This window comes from Penicillium malachiteum (assembly GCF_028827825.1).
Source record: "Penicillium malachiteum strain IBT 17515 chromosome Unknown utg000004l:1.0-4883003.0:1.0-4884900.0, whole genome shotgun sequence".
Taxonomy (NCBI): domain Eukaryota; kingdom Fungi; phylum Ascomycota; class Eurotiomycetes; order Eurotiales; family Aspergillaceae; genus Penicillium; species Penicillium malachiteum.
Window position 1 is genome coordinate 347,921 of NW_026643097.1, and position 22,610 is coordinate 370,530.

General features: G+C 46.8%; 7 protein-coding genes across 7 annotated transcripts; 4 read left to right on the forward strand and 3 right to left on the reverse strand.

The window, feature by feature from the left end:
* Window positions 1-707: 707 nt before the first annotated feature.
* On the reverse strand, window positions 708-2,485 carry N7483_008285 (sugar porter family MFS transporter; the record flags this gene model as incomplete). The annotated part of the gene is made up of 4 exons (XM_057091712.1): window positions 708-974; window positions 1,036-1,438; window positions 1,497-2,236; window positions 2,300-2,485. The coding sequence occupies 4 exons, from the start codon at window positions 2,483-2,485 to the stop codon at window positions 708-710; spliced, it is 1,596 nt and encodes a 531-aa protein (XP_056942886.1).
* Window positions 2,486-2,946: 461 nt separating this feature from the next.
* N7483_008286 (uncharacterized protein) lies at window positions 2,947-3,216 on the forward strand (the record flags this gene model as incomplete). The annotated part of the gene is made up of 1 exon (XM_057091713.1): window positions 2,947-3,216. The coding sequence occupies one exon, from the start codon at window positions 2,947-2,949 to the stop codon at window positions 3,214-3,216; it is 270 nt and encodes an 89-aa protein (XP_056942887.1).
* A 1,154-nt stretch (window positions 3,217-4,370) lies between these two features.
* Window positions 4,371-5,382, reverse strand: N7483_008287 (uncharacterized protein; the record flags this gene model as incomplete). Its single annotated transcript, XM_057091714.1, has 2 exons — window positions 4,371-5,043; window positions 5,090-5,382. The coding sequence occupies 2 exons, from the start codon at window positions 5,380-5,382 to the stop codon at window positions 4,371-4,373; spliced, it is 966 nt and encodes a 321-aa protein (XP_056942888.1).
* Window positions 5,383-8,171: 2,789 nt separating this feature from the next.
* N7483_008288 (methyltransferase family protein) lies at window positions 8,172-8,675 on the forward strand (the record flags this gene model as incomplete). The annotated part of the gene is made up of 1 exon (XM_057091715.1): window positions 8,172-8,675. The coding sequence occupies one exon, from the start codon at window positions 8,172-8,174 to the stop codon at window positions 8,673-8,675; it is 504 nt and encodes a 167-aa protein (XP_056942889.1).
* Window positions 8,676-9,042: 367 nt separating this feature from the next.
* Window positions 9,043-11,604, reverse strand: N7483_008289 (uncharacterized protein; the record flags this gene model as incomplete). Its single annotated transcript, XM_057091716.1, has 19 exons — window positions 9,043-9,197; window positions 9,245-9,323; window positions 9,373-9,520; window positions 9,568-9,696; window positions 9,745-9,822; window positions 9,872-10,161; window positions 10,220-10,252; window positions 10,324-10,352; window positions 10,404-10,438; window positions 10,494-10,572; window positions 10,623-10,737; window positions 10,792-10,863; window positions 10,915-10,979; window positions 11,036-11,038; window positions 11,099-11,127; window positions 11,178-11,250; window positions 11,304-11,373; window positions 11,424-11,457; window positions 11,516-11,604. Coding segments are annotated over 19 exons (1,605 nt in total), but the record flags the coding sequence as incomplete, so codon positions are not given.
* A 3,663-nt stretch (window positions 11,605-15,267) lies between these two features.
* On the forward strand, window positions 15,268-18,067 carry ace1 (putative C2H2 transcription factor (Ace1); the record flags this gene model as incomplete). The annotated part of the gene is made up of 3 exons (XM_057091717.1): window positions 15,268-15,772; window positions 16,005-16,252; window positions 16,343-18,067. The coding sequence occupies 3 exons, from the start codon at window positions 15,268-15,270 to the stop codon at window positions 18,065-18,067; spliced, it is 2,478 nt and encodes an 825-aa protein (XP_056942891.1).
* A 1,338-nt stretch (window positions 18,068-19,405) lies between these two features.
* Window positions 19,406-22,486, forward strand: N7483_008291 (PX domain-containing protein; the record flags this gene model as incomplete). The annotated part of the gene is made up of 6 exons (XM_057091718.1): window positions 19,406-19,514; window positions 19,614-19,843; window positions 19,908-20,216; window positions 20,281-20,905; window positions 20,960-22,197; window positions 22,259-22,486. The coding sequence occupies 6 exons, from the start codon at window positions 19,406-19,408 to the stop codon at window positions 22,484-22,486; spliced, it is 2,739 nt and encodes a 912-aa protein (XP_056942892.1).
* Between the last annotated feature and the right edge of the window lie 124 nt (window positions 22,487-22,610).

The following is a 22,610-nucleotide window of genomic DNA, read 5'->3' on the forward strand; positions in this document are numbered from 1 at the left end:
ATGCACCATATGCCGATCAGGGATCCACCAATGCGGCGCCAAGGCCGATGAATGAGCCCTGAATGGGGACCGAAAACCGGTACATCAGGGTGATTTCGATGGGATACACTCAGAATGTGGAGGCAACATGATCTGCAGAGCTGACGAGGCATTGGATATGGTTGGATATCAGATACAACATTTATGGATTCAGGAGGGGAGTTTAATATCGGCTCCGGGACTTGCATGGTCTAGCGCGTGTTCCAGATTCGTCACTGGAGTGGCCAAGACCGGAAGTTTAGCAATTGGAAATCCATAATACGTTGGAATATTAAGAAAATCCATTCTGGGAATTGTCATAATCCCGTGCTAAGGTTTTGAGTATGGTCCCTGGGAGGGTCCTCATGTTGATGAAGACGTAGTGGGTGTACGTACCCTTTCTTGGCACTAGCATTTTGGGAATAACACCGGAGGAGAACCAGGATGTTATGAATCATACTGACAGTCATACTAATATCCAAATTTTATGCAGTGGATAAAAGAGTTAATAAGCAAGAGATATCGAATTGAAGTCATGAATTCCTATCATACATGCGAGCTTCGTGGAAAAGAGTAGAAGAAAATAAAACATCACATCGTATCAGACACACATTACATCAAGGTATTTCGCTAACAGTAAATCAAGCATGGAAATATGGAGGGACCTATTGCATCAACCAAGTGAGAAGTTAAACCTCCTGGTGGCTAACAACAGGGGCAAAAGCAGCCTTCTCATCAACGAAGGTGGTGCTGGGCTTCCAGCCGGCCGAAGTGCGGGGAGTAGTCTCCTCCATCATCTTATCGACCTGCTCGAGGGTCAAACCCTTGGTCTCGGGAATCAGGAAGTAAGTGTAGACGAAAGCGCAAGTGCAAAGACCTCCCCAGATGAAGAAGACCTTGGCGCCGAGGTTACCCTGATCAGTGTCGACCATGTAGGGAGTGATAACGGCAATGATCTAAAATTCTTATTAGAAAATGTTTGAATGATTAATAGTAGTGAGTGAGGATGTGACATACGCAGTTCCAAAGCCAGTTAGAGGCAGTCGAGAGAGCAACACCACGGGAACGAATGGCCAGTGGGTAAATCTCTCCAATAACAACCCAGGCACCAGGACCCCAGGTGCTGGCGAAGAAGAAGATGTAAATGCAGATAAAGGCAATCATAGCAGCAACGGCCTTGTGGTCAGAGCCGTCTGTGACACCAATGATGGCAACGATGAACTGGCATACAATCATTCCAAGAGCACCCCAGAGGAGGAGGGGACGACGGCCGAATTTCTCAATGGCGTAGAAAGAGAGAGGAGTGGAAAGGACGTTGACAATGGTGGTGATGATGCTAAGCAGAAAGGGGTTCTGGATCGTGCCGAGTTGAGTGAAGAAGGTTGTTCCGAAGTAGAAGACAAAGTTGACACCAGTCCACCTGACAGAGATATGTGTTAGAATTTGAAAATCAAAGGGTCAAAGGAGTGAAGACATACTGCTGCATCATCTGCAAAGAGGTACCGAGGATAGTACGACGAAGGTTGCTGTTGGGCTTCCAGAGGCTACCGCGGAAGCAGTTAATCCAGCTGCCAAAGTAGCCACCATCATTGGGGATGCTCTGCATTTCGTAAAAGTGGTTGGCCTCGATCTCATCCAGCTCGGAGTTGATGTACTCGGAATCAGCAGGCTGGCCACGAACACGGGCAAGAGCCTCACGAGCCTTGTCCTTCTGCTCCTTGCGGATGAAGTAACGAGGAGACTCAGGAAGGAAGAGCAAGCCAACACCGAGGATAATAGCCCACATCATCTGAATAGAAACGGGAATGCGATAGGAGCCAGAGTCCTGACGGTTCTCGGTAGCATAGTCAATGCAAGAAGCCAGCATCAAACCAATAGTGATGCAAAACTGGTATCCAGACACAATAGCACCACGAACCTTGCGAGGCGCAATCTCAGACATGTAGAGAATGATGACAGCAGAAACGAAGCCAACACCAAAACCGGCAATGAGACGACCAGCAACAAGGAGGCCTAGAGCGCTAGATGCAGCTTGAAGAGCAACACCAATGAGGAAAACAATGCAACCAGCGATAATGGTAGTACGACGACCGAACCAGTCTGCAAGATCACCAGCCAAGAGAGCGCCAAAGAAGGTACCAGCGGAGAGAATGGAGACGATGAGAGACTTTTTCCAGGCAGGGATCACGAAATCGGCAGCGGGGGTTGTTGCTTTGTCCTATTGAATCATCAATATCGAATCCATAGTTGCAGATATGGAGAGATGATAATTTTTACTTACCAGGCCTTCAAAGGTCTCAATGAAGTAATCCATACCGAGGACACCACTGATATAACCGGAGTCATATCCAAAGAAAAGACCACCAAATGCAGCAAACGCACACATGAAGTAAGTCTTCATGGTGACGGGAGCCTCGATGCGTGTAGCATCGACGCCCCCCATGGTAACAACAGCACCACCGGGCATTTGATTCAAATGACTATGTGGAGGTGTAGTTGAGGATAAAGAAGTAAAACCAAATGAGGTTGGATGAAGAACTTGAGTCAAAGAGACAAGTAGATAAGAGGTCAGGAAGTGTTGGAAGTGTTGGAAGTTGGAAGTGTTGGATAGTAGATGATGAATAAATAAAGTGGGAAGACTTGGTCCTATTTATCCTGGGGAAAAGGACTATATTCCCCGCAAACGAGAGACAAACAAAATTGAACTCATGACTATAGTGGGCTACCAACCCCAGACGAAGCCTGATTACCGATCCAGATCACTCCAGGTTCCAATGGTCCAATCAATTGGGATAGATGTAAGAATAACCTGGGACTCGACTCCATAGTCACGGCCGAGCCGAGGATTGAGCTGAAATGGCACCATCGCTAAGTCGAATTAAGCCTAACGTGGATAGAAAATTCTCCCCAAACTCGCTAAAAAAGACCATGTGGCTAGAAACCGGGGAAGGTGGTTCGGATCCAGCCATGGTTAGACGTACAGAAGCGGGAGATGTGGTTGGTAATTACGAGCTGGACCCTGCGCTAGTGAGAGAATCCTACCATGCGGCGTTCTCCGTGGATGTGGCTAGAATAAGCCAGCCAAACAGATTCTCGGTTCCAAGCCGATTTTGTCTCTCGGGCTCCGGGGAATGGCCCCTGAATCGGGTTGGACTCCGCAAGGAACAGCATATTGATTGGTGGTCGGGTAAGGGTTGACTGCGCCACATCCCGAAATACTTTTTTTTCACTGCATTGTGACTTTTGTTGTTCCCGGTGCCTACCGGTGCCATGTTTTTTCGGCATTCCGTGAATTTCTGACAAACGGAGTTCTGATATGTTGTAAAGCTGAGCCTCATTCGGTGTCTTGTGACCTGACCGTGTGACCACCTGGGCAGTTGTGTTAGCACCACATGTACACCGAGCTCACTGTATGCCAAAAATAAATTCAATTAGACTCATCGTTTAACAAATTTTCAGAGAACGACGCACACGGCGCACACGGGAAGTAATTTTGAATAAGAACCTTGGCACCTGGGCATGAGTACAGAAAATGGCTCAACAAGCCACGTTGTGTACTAGTCCAAAGGTTTAACATTTGAGTGTGAAAAAAACCCTGCCCAAATGTGGAGACCCCGCCCCGTCTTTGATGCCTCGGGCATCAATATTGGAATGAAATACCAAATAACCTTGGATTACTCTAGAGCTCTTCATAAATTTCCAAGGTTATGAGTAAGGGTGAATTCAAATGTTGGGAGAATCTGTAATAATGAATATTTCCTTTTATTCCAATACCGTCAAAGGGACTATCTAGTGAATACACTAAGCTATTGAATCAATGCCAGGTTTGTTCTATACTTTATGCTACACATTATCTGCTTCTCAAATAACCTCAAGCTTTCCAAGACTTCTTTGGCCCGGTAACTCAACGTTGGGCACGAACCCCTGGATATCCTCAATCTGGGGAAGAAAAAAGGAGAATTCACATTAGGTTTGCAATTTGCCGATGCCTTTTACCAAGGATTGGCATTTCTGACACTTGGGTCCACTCTATTTCCCCGGTTTCAAAATGAAAATTGGAGAGAATGAAGAGAATGAAGAAATGGAACAATCTCGGTGAACGCTTTCCGTTAGAGAGAAAACTTTATCAAGCCTTCGAGACTATAGTGGCGCCGTCAAATTTCCGGGGCATGAAAGAAATCCCATTCTATACCGTTTATCCTGTTTATACCGAGGAACCTTGGCGCCTCACATAATAGACTTTCACATTTATCTCACATTATCTGACAATATCTGCAGACTAGACGCCCGGGCCGTTTGCCGATGCTACCTTGAATACGGAGTAATGTTCCAGTCCCAAGTCCCATCTTGGATTATCCCGATTCTGCAGTCGTACTCACACCAGACCTCTTCTTTGTAAGATGCGTCACCCTTGAAATGTACTTCTCTCTCGAAATTCCCAGCTCACGATGAACCCTTCGAGCAAAGACGGCCAATGGACAAGTAAGTTGATGGCGACGAGCAGCACGAACCTCCTCCTCTTGTTGTGTATTCCAGCTATGCCGAGACCCACTTCCATCGATCAGGCTTGAATCCAGATTCCTCGATCTTTGAACAAACTCAACCAGTTTATTCAGGATATTGAATTCCAGTTTCAGTTTCACGCTGTATATGAACCCCTTGATAGCGGTTTGTAGCGCGTATCGTCCCGCAAACTCCAGCACCAATATTACCACGTCCAGAACTAACACGGTGACACTAATCAGAATCAAGTATAGGAGAAGTCGCTTGCCAGCATCACCATGTATCTCAATGATACCTCGTTCGGAGTGAAGCATCTTGGATGTCTCATAGACATAAAGACCGGAGATAATCGATTCTTGAACAAAGAATATCGCGACTTGGATTCGCTCGTAAACCGAATAGGGGATGTTGAAACTGGTATATAATGGAGAATTCGCTCCAAAGCAAAGGATGATGATGGGTATATGAAGTATAATCGCATTGACGATAATCATTCCGAGAACGAGGTGAAGAATGAGACGACTGTGCAGGATAAGATGGAGGCGAGAGTATAGTACGAGAGATTGACCCGTAACCATCATGCACCAGCCGACAACGATAAAGTGTAACATAGAAGTATGTTATCGAGTTTGCGAGGCCGAAGTCTTTAAGGATGAAGCCGATGGAGTAGATCGCGATACCCCATGTTGCAGCAAGGAAGCTCCAGAAATAGAGACCTCTTCGGCGCTTGAACGTCACGAAGACCGTAGACGATAATTCGAGGACATTGTAGAGAGCTATCGAGAGGAAGGCACAGATTATGTACGTGTCTGGAGGGGACAGCTTGGAGTTCAATGTGCTGCCAATGTTATTGAGCGACATCCTGTTGGTGACGTGGGAGTTAGGAGGGTCTGGGATTGATTATGGCTCATCAGCGAGCGCTTGTCGGGAATGATCATGCATAACAGTAAATTTCCGCATGTACACCATCTCCGATCGATTAGTTTAATATTAATGGAAGGTTTCGAGTGAATGAAATTTCTTCCATTGCTTTTGACGTGTCAAAGAATTTTGGTGTGGCGTCCATGGTAGAACGGGTCATAGACTTGGGGATTTGCCACGGACTCGAAGCTTTCCCCTCATTCCAGTTATTTTGACCTGCACATGTAGAGTATCAAGCTTGGAAAGTCTGAGCAGTAAATCGATAGAATTTTAACAAAGAAATTGCAAGACAAACCTCTACCAGTACATATTCATTGCATTGGAAATGATTTCAAGTTACCAATCTTCGCTGGAGAGCCCGATACCAGCACCACGAATCTGACCTCACACATATTAGTAAAATAGTATACAGCAAAATAGTATACAGCTGAGCTACGGAATCATCGACCTCCCAACTTTGATAGTGGTGACCTGCGGAGCCTACTAGTAGTATCTGAAATCTGGAAGCACTGGATGTATAATGTTTTAGGAACATTTTGAACCAAAAACATCGACTTGAAACGTAAAATTCCCAATGACATTGCGGACGCCACAAGAATGTGAGCGTGGGGATGACTTCAGCCCACTGAACTATGCGACCAGTCTTTGCAAACCCAAAAATGCCTTTTCTATTTCCTGATTTCCTTCTTGATGAAGAGAAGATGATAGAATGCAGAGATAGACAGAGAAAACAAAACAAAAGATGACCAAGGTCATGTCCCGAAGACCACTATGCCGATTGTCCCGAGCTCTTGCGAAATCCGCCACGGTCATAGCTTCTCCCTCTCTTAGCTCTCTGTGCCGATTGTCCTGAGGTCTCGCAGAACCCGCCACGGTCACAGAAGATAAGCACCAGCGGCGTAAAATGCGCTGCAGGTTGTGCTACTACCTGCATTGTCAAGGCTCTGAGCCTGAGAAGGCAGAGCAGATGAGCAGTGGAAAGTGGAAAAAGGGTGTGTCCTGAAAACCACTATGCCGGTTGTCCTGAGGTCTTGCGAAACCCGCCACGGTCATAGCTTCTTCCTCTCTTAGCTCTCTGTGCCGATTGCCCTGAGGTCTCGCAAAACCCGCCACGGTCACAGAAGATAAGCACTGGGGGGGTATCTCTGCGCTGAGCGAGAATGCCCTGTAGGTTGTGCTACTACCTGCATTGTCAACGGCTCCAGATGGAGCTTGAAGAAGCTTGTTGGGTTACTTAAATGACGTTGAATTGGATAAAGTTGACTCACAGGGCCACAACGGGGCTCCAGAAACCATCAGCATGACCCAGGATAATATAGGAGAAGGCATTGCTTTGATGATGAAACATTCCTGATCAAGAGGATTTATCGTAGATAACGTGACTTGAGATAGCATGGTAAGACTGTGAGTTCATGTTGGTAGGAAAGAAGCATGTCATGGTGATCATGATTTGAAAACGATAAGTCAAGCCTGTGGATGTGTGATCGAAGAGGAAAAGTGTTCTCAGGGTGCTGGACATATTGATGGAGGGTCATGCTGATGGGAAGGTCATGTTTTCAAGGACAAGACGCGTCGACCAGAGTAAATAGATGAGGTGTTCCGGAGTTCCAGAGGACAGGGAGCTCAAAAGCTGGCAACAGATAGTAAATTCAGAGCCTAAGGTCTTGAGAAGACCAGAACGCGTCTCCTCTTAGCAAGGTGTGTTGCTAGTGGCACCGTGGGCGGGGCTCCATAGAGCAGTAAAGTACAGAAATCCCAGGATGAGACCATGGGCACGGAAGGCTCACCTGAGGAGTTGATGTCTTGACTGAGGTAATATGTCAAGAGAATGTGTTGATGGATGAATATGTTGATGGATGGAGAAGAAGTTTGAAGTGGGAAGTGGAAAGTGGAAAAAGGGAAGTGGTTGGGGAAAATCAAGAAGAAGAATTCAAAAGGCAGGAGCGATTTATGTATACCCTGGGGCAGGCACCCAGATCACAGTCCCAATTAGGCAGGATGGCGAAGTGAGATTGATCTTGAGCTGTGAATGACAACACAGCCATTTCACCATACTCAAGGATGCTTGCTCGCTTCCACATCTCTCACCTGCCATCCCAGCTAAGCGAGCCAATGGTGTGACAGGATCACAAAATCCGTTCTCGATCGTTGATAAGCGAGGCGCCATGGAAGTTTTGTTGATCTGGATCATCACGTGTACACAGGAACTGCATCCCACCTAACTTAACTCGAGTTCAACTAACCCCGATAAGACATCATGGAAGGCATGGATTCGTAAGTTCCCTGTTATACTCTTTTAAAAATCTTTTTTTGTAAACACAACTTGAATCTTTGATCCTACCTAGCAAACCTGAAGAGGCCATGATGTTTTAATGACCAAGACTATGTGAAAATGCGGGGAAAGCTTGGCATCAGCCGCACAGCCTCAAAAAGCAAGTATGTATGATGATACATTATTTACTTAAGCTTGACTGAATACCACCATGGAATAATTGGGAGATATTGGTGGAATTTAATATTGAGTCTAAGTTCCTCATAGAAGAAATAACCACGAAAGTTTCTAGACGTTCGTCAAAGCCTAATGTAACCTCGGCCTGTGAAATCACAAGCACCTCGGGTGCTCCACCTCTGCAATCTCCACACCATTCAAGCCTAAGCAACACCACGAGAACCCGCACGAGAGAGTGGTCGAGAATTCTCAACCTCTGAATTTTATACGCTGGCCAAACATGTCCGGGCTGAGCATCCTAGGCCTTGCAGCTGCCATGGTCCTCGCCGCCTACCTCTTCGATATTTGCGCTACGCCACCGAATCCATCACCTCCTCCACAGCAGGACCGGCCTAGCACAGACCGTATAGCAATTCTGATCTGGTCTCGCAGTCATTCAGCATGGGTGGGACATATCGCTAATGCTTTCATATTATACCATGCCCTCGTCACTGCGCTTCTCGTCATCGCACCTGAGGGAGTGTCCCAGGTCTGCCCGAACGCTGCAAATCGGAATAAGCCACTATTCCAATGGAGCGCTCCGAGTACCATCGGCCTTTCATTGATTTATTTGGGATTGGTTACTCGGATATTGGCGTACGGAGGACTGGGTCGGTCTTTTACTTTTCATCTTGCGCCGCCGGATCACCTTATCACGTCTGGAATCTACAAATGGATACAGCATGCTAGCTACACTGGGCTATTTTTAATTTTGGCCGGGGCTCACTTACTGTCTGGGCGTTGAGATGGTGGGCCTGCTTGCTGGCTTTCCGATGGCCTACTGAATGAACAAACTCCATGGATTTGGGATTTATGCCACCATTTCGATTGTTATTGGTGCAACCCTGGTCATCACTACTCGTATTCGGGACGAAGAGAGTATGTTGAAAGACAAATTTGGAAGGAAGTGGGAGGAATGGCATGCTAGAACGAGCAGAATCATTCCTGGCATCTTCTGAACGCAGCACTGCACGAGTTTACACATGTTATTGCACTTGCATCATGTGAGTACACAGCGGCAGAAGGCCGCCTAGACCAAGAGCTAGAAAAATTTGCACATCTTCATTTTGCCAATTTTCTCCAAGTCAACTCTATCGGGCGTCAGCTCATACTTTCTCGGTATCTTCATTCGCCTCAGTAGTATGCACAGTGTCCACGCCATCAACGCCCAGGTCAATACGGGGACCAGTGAAGTTTCTTCGTCCATCGACAATCCACTGGAAGACGGAGATGATGATAATAACTGCGAATGCGGCAATGCAATAATCTGTCTACCATCAGTAGCTGTACAGACATCATTTGGAATCGACTTACTCATGCTGCTGCCAGTGACAGTACTCGACGGAGGGAACACGAATAGGACGGTGGTCAGAGCAATATACGATAGCGAAACCTGCTACTGTCAGCGTTTGTCTTCACCTACTACGTTGGAACAGACTCACAATATCCGCAATCCAGCCAACTAGGCTGGGTAGCTTCCAGCTTCTCTCGGGAAGGGCATTGCGCCCCTGGAGACAATTAATGAAGATGGGAATGCCATACGACAGGTCAAGCGCCACAACTGATGCGGAGATAATAGCGTTAAAAGCACTGCTCAATTAGTATTTGATATCCTTATTGATATATGGCTGGCATACCTTGAAGAGCCAAGGAAAATACATCCAAAGCAAATCACCACGACCACGGTCAAGATCAGGGCATTGAGTGGCAGCTGCAGAGTTGGATGAACCTTGGCGAAAAACTTTGAGGCGGGAAGACCTCCGTCCCTATGAATGTCAGTACCAACGAGAACAGCGTCTGTCAGAAGCACTTACCTGGAAAAGGCGAAGATCATCCGACTACTCGTGGTCATGACACTGAGAATGGCAAGAATCAAACAGATAAGGGGTAGCCTATAAGCCATTAGCTTCTCCCCCGGGTCAATGATATGGAATAGCTTACATGAGAAGACAAATTGCACCTGCCTTACTGTTTGTTGCGTCGATCAGGATTTGCAGAAGAGGGCCCGCGGCAGATGTGGCAACTTGATCCATGTTACCGGCGACAAATAGTAGTACGACCAAAAAGATCCACCCGGTGACGGTGCCAATGCCTACACAAGAGACCATAATCTTAGGCCCTTCAACCGAAGGATTGGGTACCTCTGATCTCGTTAGATCTTGCAATTTCTTTTCCTCTGTGCATTGAGAGGAAATGGAAATAATACCTTCAATCATATGTGCCACAGCATCCTGATTACGAAGATGTTAGTTTACGACCTTGCCAGTGCATTATTCGATCCACACTTACAAAAGCAGTAACACCCAGTCCTCCTTGCAAGAGCTGAATATATGAATTTTTAGTTCAAATCCATATTCCGAGTGGATTAGACAATAAAGTGGGGCGTGACATACCCCGAGCAGCCAAGCAACACCATCGGGCCCTATGAAAGATCAGCAACTTTTACGTGAATACTATTGGATAAAATTCTCACATCCTGTCTTGTTAACAAAGTCACAGAATACAAAGCTATTTTGCAAGTCAGTAAGATCTGCAAATGAATAACCGTCAGATCAAAACTCACTAAGCAGAGTTATAATCTGGAGAAGCGCATGCAAGCACTGTGATGGACACAATTATGAAGCCACCAATTGACCAGGTAACTTCAGCAGATTAGCCACAGCTCCTGAAGTTTCCTGTGAGAGATACCTACAGGCGCCACGATAGATCGTCGGGAGGATAGCATTTCCAAATGCGTTGATTGCGAAAGCGCCGAGTGTCAGTCCGATATAGATAAGAAATTGCTGCCAGCGGGTAGACTCATAACTCTAACCAAGGTTGTCAACAATGGCACAGGTCAAGTATATGTTCGCTAATCATACCGGATGCATCGCTGAGATAACTCCAACAATGAGCTGGCTCGAGAGAAGGGAGTTGGTGGCCACAAGTGCAACCTAGCTTTTGTTACTTTCTGGGTGACATAGATTGACGCGGGAGTACTGTACCCATCCGGCCACATTAATCCATCCTGTAATCCAGGAGAGGATGGGCACCCATTTCGGCCAAGAAACTGTTTTGATAAGTTCCTGATGTTATCAAGAATGAGGGCGCGTTTGTTTAACGTACTGACTGGGGGGTTTATCAGTATATCACCCACTGCGAGTGTTGAAACATGGCTTCTTGACATACCTGCAACCCAATGATACTGTCCACCAGCCCTGTACAATTTGAGTATTCGATTTTTCAGTAATTAGAGAGATGGACTCACGTTGGATAGGCCGACAAAAATTCCGCCAAGGATGTCGCGATACATAAGTTGCAAAAACCCGCAGTGACAAGACCTATTGGAGTGTTACTCGAAATCCCATTGGTACCGTTAGGTCAATCAACGTACCCCATATGACACTAGTGCTACCACCAGAGGTGATATTTATTGATAAACTCGCTGACAGAGCCGTCCACGACTAAATTGTGTCAGTTTGGGGTGTTCGAGTCATTGTGGTGCATAACTAACATTGAGAACGGCAAATGCCAATCCTAACATCGCCCTACAATAAAGTCAGCGATTTGTTTTTTGCCAAATCTAATCCTATTTCTCAAACAGACCATGTCGAAAACTGTCGCTTGAGCTCAGGCCTATGGCCCATAGCAGCCAACTGCGCATCGTCATCTTGTATAGGAGCTTCTTTATTCATGGTTGTTATAAGTGATAAAGAGATCGTAAGAAAAACACCCAAAATATCGGAAGATATTCCATCTAAGTATGATCCTCGGCTCGGTGTCACCAACAATCTTGGAAGTATCAAGTCCATGCGGATCTCACCGACAGGGTTGCAGCTCTAAATTGGCATGCGGGGAAAAAGATCAGTATCCGAGAGAGCGCCCCCAATCACGGCGAAAGAATGTATAAAGTGGATCTCATCGTGGACCCTCACTATACCAAATCAGAAAGGTCTTATCAGTCCCCCCGAAACACTGGCTTTTAGTCAAAGGTTTAACTTACTATGTAAAGATTATCATTGTTCCTGAAACCGGCTTCTCCTCCCTGTTTGGTCGATCGCCGCATGGACTTACCTGACTTTGGGTTAGTTGCATTAGCTTCATCGTGGCGCCTGCCCTGCAACTACTTACTCTTCACGAGAATTATCGATCCGGTGCAATCTCGGATGGACGTGGTACTACCTGGGGCTATTTTTCTCTCAACAAGGTGCGGATTGCTCGCTTACAAGGTTGCAGTTGACAATTATAAGTAATTGGGCCTCTCGCTTGGATTCCGAGGTACGTAGTATGACTTCGCATACCTTGTTTCCTGCACATGTGGCCCCGATCGCTTCATTTCAACTTCAAATGTTTGAAATCCTCCATGATCACCATCATAATAGTAAAATATAGACTAGCCTGTGATCGGAGCATTCGACTACCACTGGCAGTGGGCTACTAGTAGGTAGTATGGATTATCATTCCTCTCGCACGTTGAGGGGTTGAATACACGTAGTACTAGTAGTAGTATGGCCTCCATAGTATCAGAACTTGAAGTATTTGGAGGATTTTAAAAGTCCGGATGTCTGTTGCCCAAGTGGATGTCTCCATCGGTTATTTTTGGGATTCACTACATAGTATCCTGAAGTTCATGTCAACTCGGACTTCGAGATTCAGTATGTCAATTTATCTGATAAACGTGTGGCAAATTATTCAGATTACTGCAAGTGCAAGTATGACTCAAAAGGTTCTTTCGACTGTTAAGTTCGAACTTCTAGATCCACTGGCATGGATATCTCAGGCTACTAGTCACTTTAACCTTTCACCTTAGGGCTCCAAATGTTACTAGTGGCTTGAACCTTTGGACTGTGGTCAATGGTGGGTGCATGGATACTTGACCAGTTGACTATGGGATGAAACAACTTGAACTAAAGGCTACTGTACTTGTACTATGCAAACATTTGAACCATCAAACTTCAACTTCACTCTCGACATTGAAGTTGAACTTCATTTCAATGTTCAGAGTACTAGTACTACTCGTAGTATTAATATGGGCAATACTATTAAACTCGGACGGCAGCCTGAGCCTGAGGTGCGAAAAACTGTCTATCAGTCAACTAGTGTGTACTAGTATCATTTCGAAAGACATACTATGAATAGTACACAAGTCATCTCTTTCAAATGTTCTACTTTAATTTTGGTTTAAAAGAGGGTTCAAATATGGAGGTGCCTGGGCCAGCTGGCGTAGATCATTCCCCGCGGGAATCCCGTCCTTGGACCTGCACATGTGGCCAGTTGGCACATGTGCATACTTTAACATTTGAGTATTATGATATTGCCGAAACTGAACCTCAGCACTTGAGGTGCGTCAAATGTTAAAGTTAGGAGTAGTGATACTAGTACCTGAATGCACTACTAGTAGTACTAGTGAGTACTATTAGTAGCCGGTAGTCCTAATTCAAGTTTGAATATACTCTCCAGTGCCGTCAACTGGTACTACTGCGTTGAACGGCGAGCGAACTTGAACATTTGAAACTTGAATATCTGACTTTAATCGAATATCTTGCCGATGGCTCACATGCTCCAAAGTTGTATCTCCATGTCTCTGTGCGTATATAATTTGACGGAGTACATAGCCCCGTAACTAGGATGCCTGGTATCCCGTCAGATCATGTCATCGCAGGCAGATTTATTTCGAACGTTATTGATCCGTTCCAGCCTAAGTCCATTTTTAGCTGATTGGATCTGGTTTAATCAGACAATAAGAAAAAAATAAAATAAAATAAAAACTTGGCGTGAGGTCCCGAAATTGGGTATTCCAGGCATGAAACTTTCTCACCTGGGAGCTACACACTGGCACTTAAATTACAGCTGCCTATGCCAGTGCCAGTGGATATTATCGAAAACTTCATGTTCAAATGTTCAATTTGAACTTGAGCATGCCCAGGTGTTGACTCGACGGAGATCAAATCTTTTGCCATTGCCACTGGCAGTCGTTTCCGAGTCATTTCCCTCTAGGCCCAATCATCCTATATATTTTTCGATTCCTCTGTGCCGACCTCCACTCCCAGCCGCCGCTACCAAGCTTTTGAACCAGCGGGTTGAGGCCAGATTAGCGGAGCACAGATGCCAGTTGGCAATGGCTGCAGGCAACAGGCAGACGCGAGTACGAAAAAAATACGAGGCCGAACCATCCGAGAGCCTCAAATTACACGTGTCTGTGATGCCCCACGTAACCCAGCGATTTCACCGATTATGGATTAGTGATCCTCTGGGAAGTGGGAAGTGGATCGGAAGAACGGGGGCCGGATAGATTCTATTCTGCCCTGATTAGCATTTTCCCCCTCTTTTTTCTCTCTCGAATTTTGCAACACCTGGAAGATGATTCCTACGAATGATGTGACAATGCATGGGCACAGACCCACCCATTTTTGACTGTTTCGAAATACCTTAAAAGGAAATAAATGGAAATAAAGTATTGGATGACATTCTTCCGTAGGCAGTCATGATTTTTGGGTGAGAGGAATGGGGTTGAACGGGTTGAAGGGGGATTGAGCCGCATGGATCCGCGGACCCCGACGAGATTCCATTTTGGGAAGCCGCGAAAAAGAGGGGGGGATTGTGTAATTTACAATGATATTACATTTAAAATACAAAAAATGGGGCCACTTGGACCCTCATTACTCCTTATCCCGCATTAATACAAGGCTGAGCATCGTAATATTATCACAGAATATTGACCAATCATAAATCAGTCAGCGGTGCTCAGCCATCCACGCGATACCCGATTTGGTCTCGTCAATTAGGCAGACACTCGTCCGTCATCCTTCCTCTCTCTAATGTCAATGAAAGGTCTCGTTGCCCCCGGAACCCTCCCCAGTTCCCTTCCCTCAACCTACTCGTATCCATCGATCTCGTATACTCTGGATTTGATTTACATATATTCGATCAAGAAATCTTTGAGATCTTCTGTTATATTCATTTTCTTCTCGACCATCTCGGCGGCTATCCCGCGTCATCTTTTTTTTCTAGTCAAGAATCGATAATCGTTGGTTTGACGCCCAAGGCATCAGAGCCCCCTTTTTCGACTTCAGATCTGGCTATTAGATCTGGCTCAAGACACTCATCGTGTCTCTTCTTCGCAGACCATCTCAACGGTCTTGCTCTGTCGAAGAAGGGCTCGCCGGTCCTTATATAGAGACTCCACTCTCATACACTCGCGATAGAGTCGGTGACTCTTAACGCTAGGCATCTTTCCCAATCAGCCGGATTCGTATTCGTGAGTCATAGTGGTGGACCCATTCATCTAGGCTCCTGCACTGCAGCCTCGGAACTATTCGAGCTAACGAAAGGGACTAAAGTCCATCGTCTAGCCCATCATGTCGACCGCCCAGGTTGAGACCATGCGGAAGCATCCGCGCCGCCGGCCTATCTTAAACGCAGACCTCCCGTCCCTAGTGACCGAGTCAGCTGAATCTTCCAAAATGAGCCTCAAGAAAGGAGAGACTTTCCACACGCCCACATCACCTCCCTCGAATGAACGTGATCCGGTATTAAGCATTCGATCGTTGCCTCGGCGGTCGCCTACCTCATTAGAAGCGATTACTGCCAGTGAAGAGCGCATGACGTCGATTCTCAGCCGGTTGACCCTGGACTCCCCAGAGGACGGCGGAAAGGACTTGTCGGCGTCCCACGATGACAAGTCGGACTCTCGTAGTGTATCAAAGCCCAATGCCAAAAGAGACTCTGCTTCCCGTCGCTCTTCCATCGGAGATGCCAATGATGAATCGAAGAAAGTCAGCGAGCGTGGCCATGAATCCGACAGTGGCCTCGGAACATCTATTAGCAGCCAGGAGGATTCAGCCTGTGAAAGTGACACTATAGGTAAAACCAATCCACCCATTTTATTCTTATTTGCGCGAAGGCGATCTTCGATCTTTCAGTGGACTGTTGATTTGCCAAGGCGGTGGAGAATGGTGGTGGCAGATGGTTCATTCACTGTGCTTCCAGTCCTATCGTCCCATCAACGTCATCCTATTGTCCCTCTTTCTTGACATCATATTTTATCCTTTTGTCTATTCTTCTTTCCAGAACATCCGCTAAACCTATCATACAGTGAATGATGCCGCACCTCAATCCCCCATTACCAGCCCCGGGGCAACATTTGACGCTGGGTCTACCCGAAAACGACAACTTTCATTAACTGCGTGCAAGCAAATCGAGCGGTATATTTTGGTCCCTATTCTCAAGGAACCAAAGCTCAAGCCCTTCCACCCGTTAGTGAAGTCGATTCCCACTCGCATTGTCAATAGGCAGATTGTATGCCTGCGTGATCTGGAGAAGACACTACTTTGGCTGGCTCCAGTAAGTTAATTCTTTGGTTTCCTTCGGAGTTTTGGCGTGAATGTCTTGCTTGAATTATGGGTGCTCATCTATTTATTTGAAAAACTGCAGAAGTTCTCGAGCTCTCCGCATACATATCTCAACTTCGCAGAATTTACTATCCAGTGTTTACATACTTCGGCTTCGCATCTGAACGATCGTGATCAGCGGATACCGACTGATCGCCCATACACTAACGGTTACTTCCTCGATCTCGTCTCCCAGGTCCGACGTTACGCCGCTATGATTCGTGCTTCTCGTGAGCGGGTGCAGCAGGCCAAGCAGGCCGCCAAGGCCGAGCAGCCTGAGCAGTCCGAGTCCGACGGCACCAATGTCGAGAGTACTGACAAGATTTCCCTTGTTGCCAGCGCTGCCCTCGAGGGCGGCCTTTCTAAGAACGGCAAGCCAGTCGAGCTGGTTGTTATGCAGGATGGCAAGGCTATCTCCATGCGTACTGGTCTCCCATTCACCCCCGAAGACACTCCTGTCACTTTCAAGCGTACCATCAGCTTCGACGAGAAAGTGGACGAGGGTGTCCAGCGTTCCATGGCCCGTCGCAAGAAGAATGCTCCTCCAATGGACATCAACCAGAAGTGCAGCCACTGTGACAAGGTCTTCAAGCGCCCATGTGATCTGACAAAGCATGAAAAGACTCACTCACGTCCCTGGAAGTGCACTGATAGCGATTGCAAATATAGCCAAGTTGGCTGGCCCACCGAGAAGGAGCGTGATCGCCACATCAACGACAAGCATTCCGACGCTCCTGCTCTGTATAAGTGCAACTTCCAGCCGTGCACTTACGCCTCTAAGCGTGAGAGCAACTGCAAGCAGCATATGGAAAAGGCCCATGGCTGGGTTTATATTCGCTCTAAGAACAATGCCCGTGGTGGAAGCAAGCGTGGCTCCTCCGCCCAGGCTTCTCGCACCCCCAGTGTGTCTACTCCTACTTCCAAGTCGGGTGATTACCCCACCCCTTCGTCGGGTCCCAGCCCATCTCCTCGCCCGTCCTTGTTTCCGGACCCGCCCTTCAACTTCAATGACCCGCCTATGCCGGCCAGTGATGACCGCGATCGCCTTTTCCAGGCTTCGCCTTTCTCGAGCTCTTCGGCTGGTATGGGCATGTCGTACCCTACCTCGCTCAATCTCGATTCTTTCCAGAACCAGTTCGCTGCGGGTGACCCTAACGGGCTCATTACCGATCTGGAGGTACACCGTCAGTCTATGAATTATACGGGCATTCCCTCTGCCGAGTCAGTTCCTGAACTGATGGGTATGAATTACGATAATTCTCCTCTGGTCCCCGACTCGGAGGCGACTACCATGGAGTATGACTGGTCCAGCATGCGGGACATGCCCGATCTCGATAATCAGGATTACATTGGTTTCAACATGGGCGTCACTGCCAACCAGACTGAGAATGTCTACGGTGGCTTTGCAGCCCAGATGTCTGCTAACGGCCCCTTTGGCATGGATGTCCCCGAAAAAGTCAATGGTATTCACGGTAATCCGATGCTCTACTCTCCTGACTCTGTCATGGAGAACTACGGTTATGCCCCTCAGCAGCGCACTGACCAGGACTTCACTCTGTATGCGGATGCTAGCATGACCATGTCCCAGATGATCCCGTCCATTGCGGAGCACCAGGCAACTCGCCCGCTTGCCCAGTCCGATGAGATGTTTCCATCCCTTCACGACGAAGACTCTGCCTTCCCGGGCATGCAGTCCTGGCTCAACGGTCGTGGTCCCACCTCCGACGCGTACCTGCCCAATGACATGAACCTGGAGTTCATGAAGTAGGCGTGTTCCAAAATTCCGCTTTCTACTGGGTATTTTCTTTGAGCGATGTTCAGCAAGCGATGATGGCTATTTATTATTATCCATTACACTCCTTTTTTGTTGCCACTTTCCCTTCGATCGGAACACCATGGATGGTTTTGTGACTGCTATCTCCGCTCACATATGAGTGGGAGTGGATCTCATATTCGAATCTGCTGTCCAATGTCTTATTTGATCTTGTGATCGATATGGTTCATCCTGTTTCATGATGTTTCTGATTTATTATTACCTTAATGATGAAATGCAATCACCTATTATTATTATCTCAAATCAACATTCTTCGTTCTGATAGTTATCTGTTTGTCGTAAGCAATACTGAAGTACCAAGACCCCCACCCTTCTGCACCATTCTTAGGCTGACACCTGGGCATTGGGGGCTATGCTTTCGATATTACTAATATGAGTAGAATTATTACTTGAATAAATTTAGTCGGATCATCAATATCATGCAGTATTCCTGCATCAACTGCATTGTCATGATCATCCTGATCTTACTAGACCTATAGTCCATAGTCCATAGTTCCAATTGACTACTACTCCGTAATCTACTATAGATCTAGGAATTTAGTCCATGCAACCATATTTCAACTTGAAATTCAATATTGATCATTTGATTTCTTTTTTTTTCTCTGAACTTGCACTATCCATTTATGCCACTAGTATCATTTATATTATTCAAAGGCTTGCGTCATGGCGGTTAGATCCTTGACTTAGTGGAGCAATATCCCAGTACAAAAAAAGGGCCGCCGTGTGACTACACCTACATACTGTACAGCCACAGTTGTCACTCATCTATAGATAGTAACAAGAGATACTTGGAGGGACTTGAGAAAACGCTGAGTCTGAATTCATCACCATCTCCACTTTGAAGATAGAATCCTGAGATTTTATAGGTGCCGAGAAATAACAATGCTGATCTTCGGAGCCACTTAGCCCTACCGTGCTAACACTGCTTTAAGTGGGTGACGACATCACATCTCCCCGCTTATCAACTCCTTTTCTTCCTTTCTGTTTTTTTATTTTTATTCTTGATTGTATTTGATTCTGAGAAACTTCTTCTACATTCATTTAGTAGAGGTTGCAGAATTTCAATTAACTCTTTCCAATTCCAGTGGTTGACAGCGCCCAGAGTCTTGTGGGGAAGGTCGACGGGTCACTATTAACTTCTCGGCATCAAGCAGGCGTCCAGGCAGACGAATTCTACCCCTGTCATCTCCCAGCACCGAATATTTGAAACAAAAAGTCAACTGAAGTTCAAGTCATATCTCTCGACCACACTTGAATTGCGCACGCGCAACAATGCAGGAGTCCCATCCCGCATTCTCGAACGGCAATCAGGGCGGAGAGCTGGCTGGTCAAGCTGCCGCCCCGCCGCCAGGGCAAATCCTGACTGGCAAGCAGGAGCACTGTAAGATATGGCTTACACCACCTGGCACACATAATCCCAATGGGGTTTTACACTCATTTATTATACACCTGCTAATAACTTTCTACTTGTTCCATACAGACCTCAAACGTGAGCTCATTGCCCGGCAAGTTAGTGGAGAAATCTCCGAGCTTAATTCTCCCACCGCACTCCAACGTTTCGGCGCGCCCTTTCGATCAGAATTCGGTGAAGTCGCCCCGGTTGATTCTGAGTTACCGATCCTTCGCTATATATTCGTTCACCATGTTCGAAATTTCCCCTTCCTCGACCAGGCACATGAGAAGCAATTCTGGCAAGATAAGCTACAAGTGGTGGGTCTCCGGCCTTACGAATAACATCTTCCCTCCAAATATTGACGGTCGCTATGATATTTAGTTCCTGGAATCATTCGCCAATAAACATGTCTCATCATCGGAAGATCGCCTTGAGGAAACAAAGCGCCGGAAGTTGGCTCGCAAGTGTGAGAAGCTTGTGGAGTTAATGATGGTTTCGGGAGTGCCGACAGCATCGGGATACGAAGAGCGTATACAATTCTCCGAGATGGAAGTCGTCGAGCGTGGGGCCAATGATAAGGGTCTTCTGGTGAATATGCCTGAGGGCCATGCAATTAATACCTGGGATGTAAACGTGGCTGCGGTTCGCGTGACTTCTGTCAAGCGCACTGTTCGATACCATCCCCACGCAGTAAGTTCTTTTCTTCGCAAATCGAAGACCGGAATACAGCATAAATTCTAACCTACTACTCCAGGAATTCATTATTCGGGTTCGTCGAGACGACAAGGAAGAATTTCATATCGGTCGAAGATACGGCGAATTCGTGAAGCTTCATCGACGATTACGCACAGAGTTTCCTGGCAAGCATTTGCCCCCTCTTCCTCGCAAGAACAAGTCTTCAACAACATCTAGCTGGTTTGGCTCAGCAGATGACGATAACTCTTCTGTTTCTTCCTTGTCCACACAGGATGCTACGTTCGAAGATGGAACTGGATCATCGGGTCGCACCTTGGCGCCCGGGGGAACCATCAAGCGATCAACATCACGAGGATCTTTCAGATCTTCCAAGTCACCTCGCGCATCTGGTGATGTCTCTAGGGAGACGGTTCTCTACCGCGAGGAGCAGCGAGTGTCATTGCGAGCCTTCCTTCGTACATTGCTACAGAACAAGCGGATTGCAGAGTCAAAGTCTATAGAAGAGTTCTTGACTGCGAAGCCCATTTCATTAAACGAAGAGGAACTGCTAGATGTCGACAGGCGGAAAGCTATGGATGCGATCCGAATTGAAGAGCAGAAGAAATTCTATGAGATCGCCCGGCAGCGTGCAGCAGAGTTGGATGTTTACATGGAGAAATTCCGTAGGGATATTGTGGAAAGCAGTAAGTCCGCTGATTGCATTTCTTGACAAGATAATATTGACTAACCTGAATCAGATGGTCTCACTAAACTCTTTGGGGAGATTCGTGAGAAATCCTCCATTGACGAGCTGAGCCCTCAATACCAGAAATTCGCTGAGTGGCTTCGTATTGAAGTTGCTGCCACCGTGTACCACTTGTTCCTTGCAGAAGACAACTCTCCTGAGTTATTTGCACAGGCCAAGAGAATTCACGGTCTCGTACCCTATACTCTGCTGAAGAACGTAATTCGCATCGCCAACCCTGCAGCTGTCATGTCTGGTGTTCTTGATCTCTTCTTGGCCCAGCCATTTGGATCACGGTCCCTCCTGCAACGCATTTTCTCCTTGACTTTGAACGACAGCATTAAGGACTTCCAGAAGTCCATCGCCTCTTTGAGTTCTAAAATCGAGGACCCGGTGCTGTCCCAAAAACTTAAGACTTTTGTGGATGCCGATGAGGCGACTAAGAATGAGATTCGGGCTGAAGCTGAGACCGAAGATGTTGATATTATTGTGGCTATCCTTCGTTCTGAGTCGTTATCGCCAGAACTCACTCCAGAGCAGATCGAGAAGGTGTTCAACAGCTGGGTCGCGTGGAATTATGCTGTGGACAATGTGGATTTGGAAATGCAGCAAGGTGCCCAGTGGTTCGCAAACATGAAGCAGCTACTGAAGTTGTACACCAGACAACGGGACAAGTCCATGATGCTGGGTATCGTTGAAGAGCCTACCACACTGCAGCTCTTCCGTGATCTCTTCACCATCTTCTACGAGCCTCTCGTCCGTGTTTACAAGTCTGCCAACGTATACAGCAGTATCACAGACTTTGCTCAATTTGCGGACGATGCTATTGCTGTCATTGAAAGCGCCCAACGTCAAGATGCCTCTGCGGATCCGAACCAGACCGTGCAGTCATTCATTGACCTCTGTGCTCGTCACCAAGACAACTTTTACAAGTTTATCCATGAAGTGCACCTACACGATAACGGGCTTTTCCAATCTCTCATGACCTGGATTGAGGAGATCCTTGACTTCCTTCGCAAGGGTCCTAAGGGTGGAAAGCTCGACATGAATGCTATGTTCCAAGGGGCCGTTGGTGTTGGTCAAGTCGATAGAGACATCGCCCTTGCGGAAATCAATTCACTGATCAAGTGGCACGAAGACCGCAAGCGTTGGCATTTGAACAAGACTCGTCAAAAGATGGCTGCTGAGGGTACATCGGAGTCAGCTCCTGGCTCTGCTACCTTCAAGGGCAGTGACTTTGGACTGGATGAGGTATGATCCACCTTCATAATCTTTAATTTTCCCTTGGGCTTTACACTAATATCTAAATTAGGCTGATCTGGAAGACCTTACCATCTCCGACGAGGCATCTGATTCTTCCGATGAAGGAACTGATGACGACGAAGAGGATGACCCCATTGCTGCTGAGCGTCGTCGCCGCGTCAAGAAGCAAGACCAGCTACGTCGTACCGCTGGAGAACCGATCAAGCCTGAAGTTCACGAAATACTCAAACTTGCTGACCCATTCGTGGTCATGCTACGCTACACGCTTGCTGAGTGAGTGTTAGATAATAGACTTAATACATATTATGCTTTTCGCAGGGAATATCGAAGGCCCTTTTGCTTTTCATAATTTGCAGTCGTGTATTGATTGCTGATAGAATGGATATTGTTTGTCCCCCACT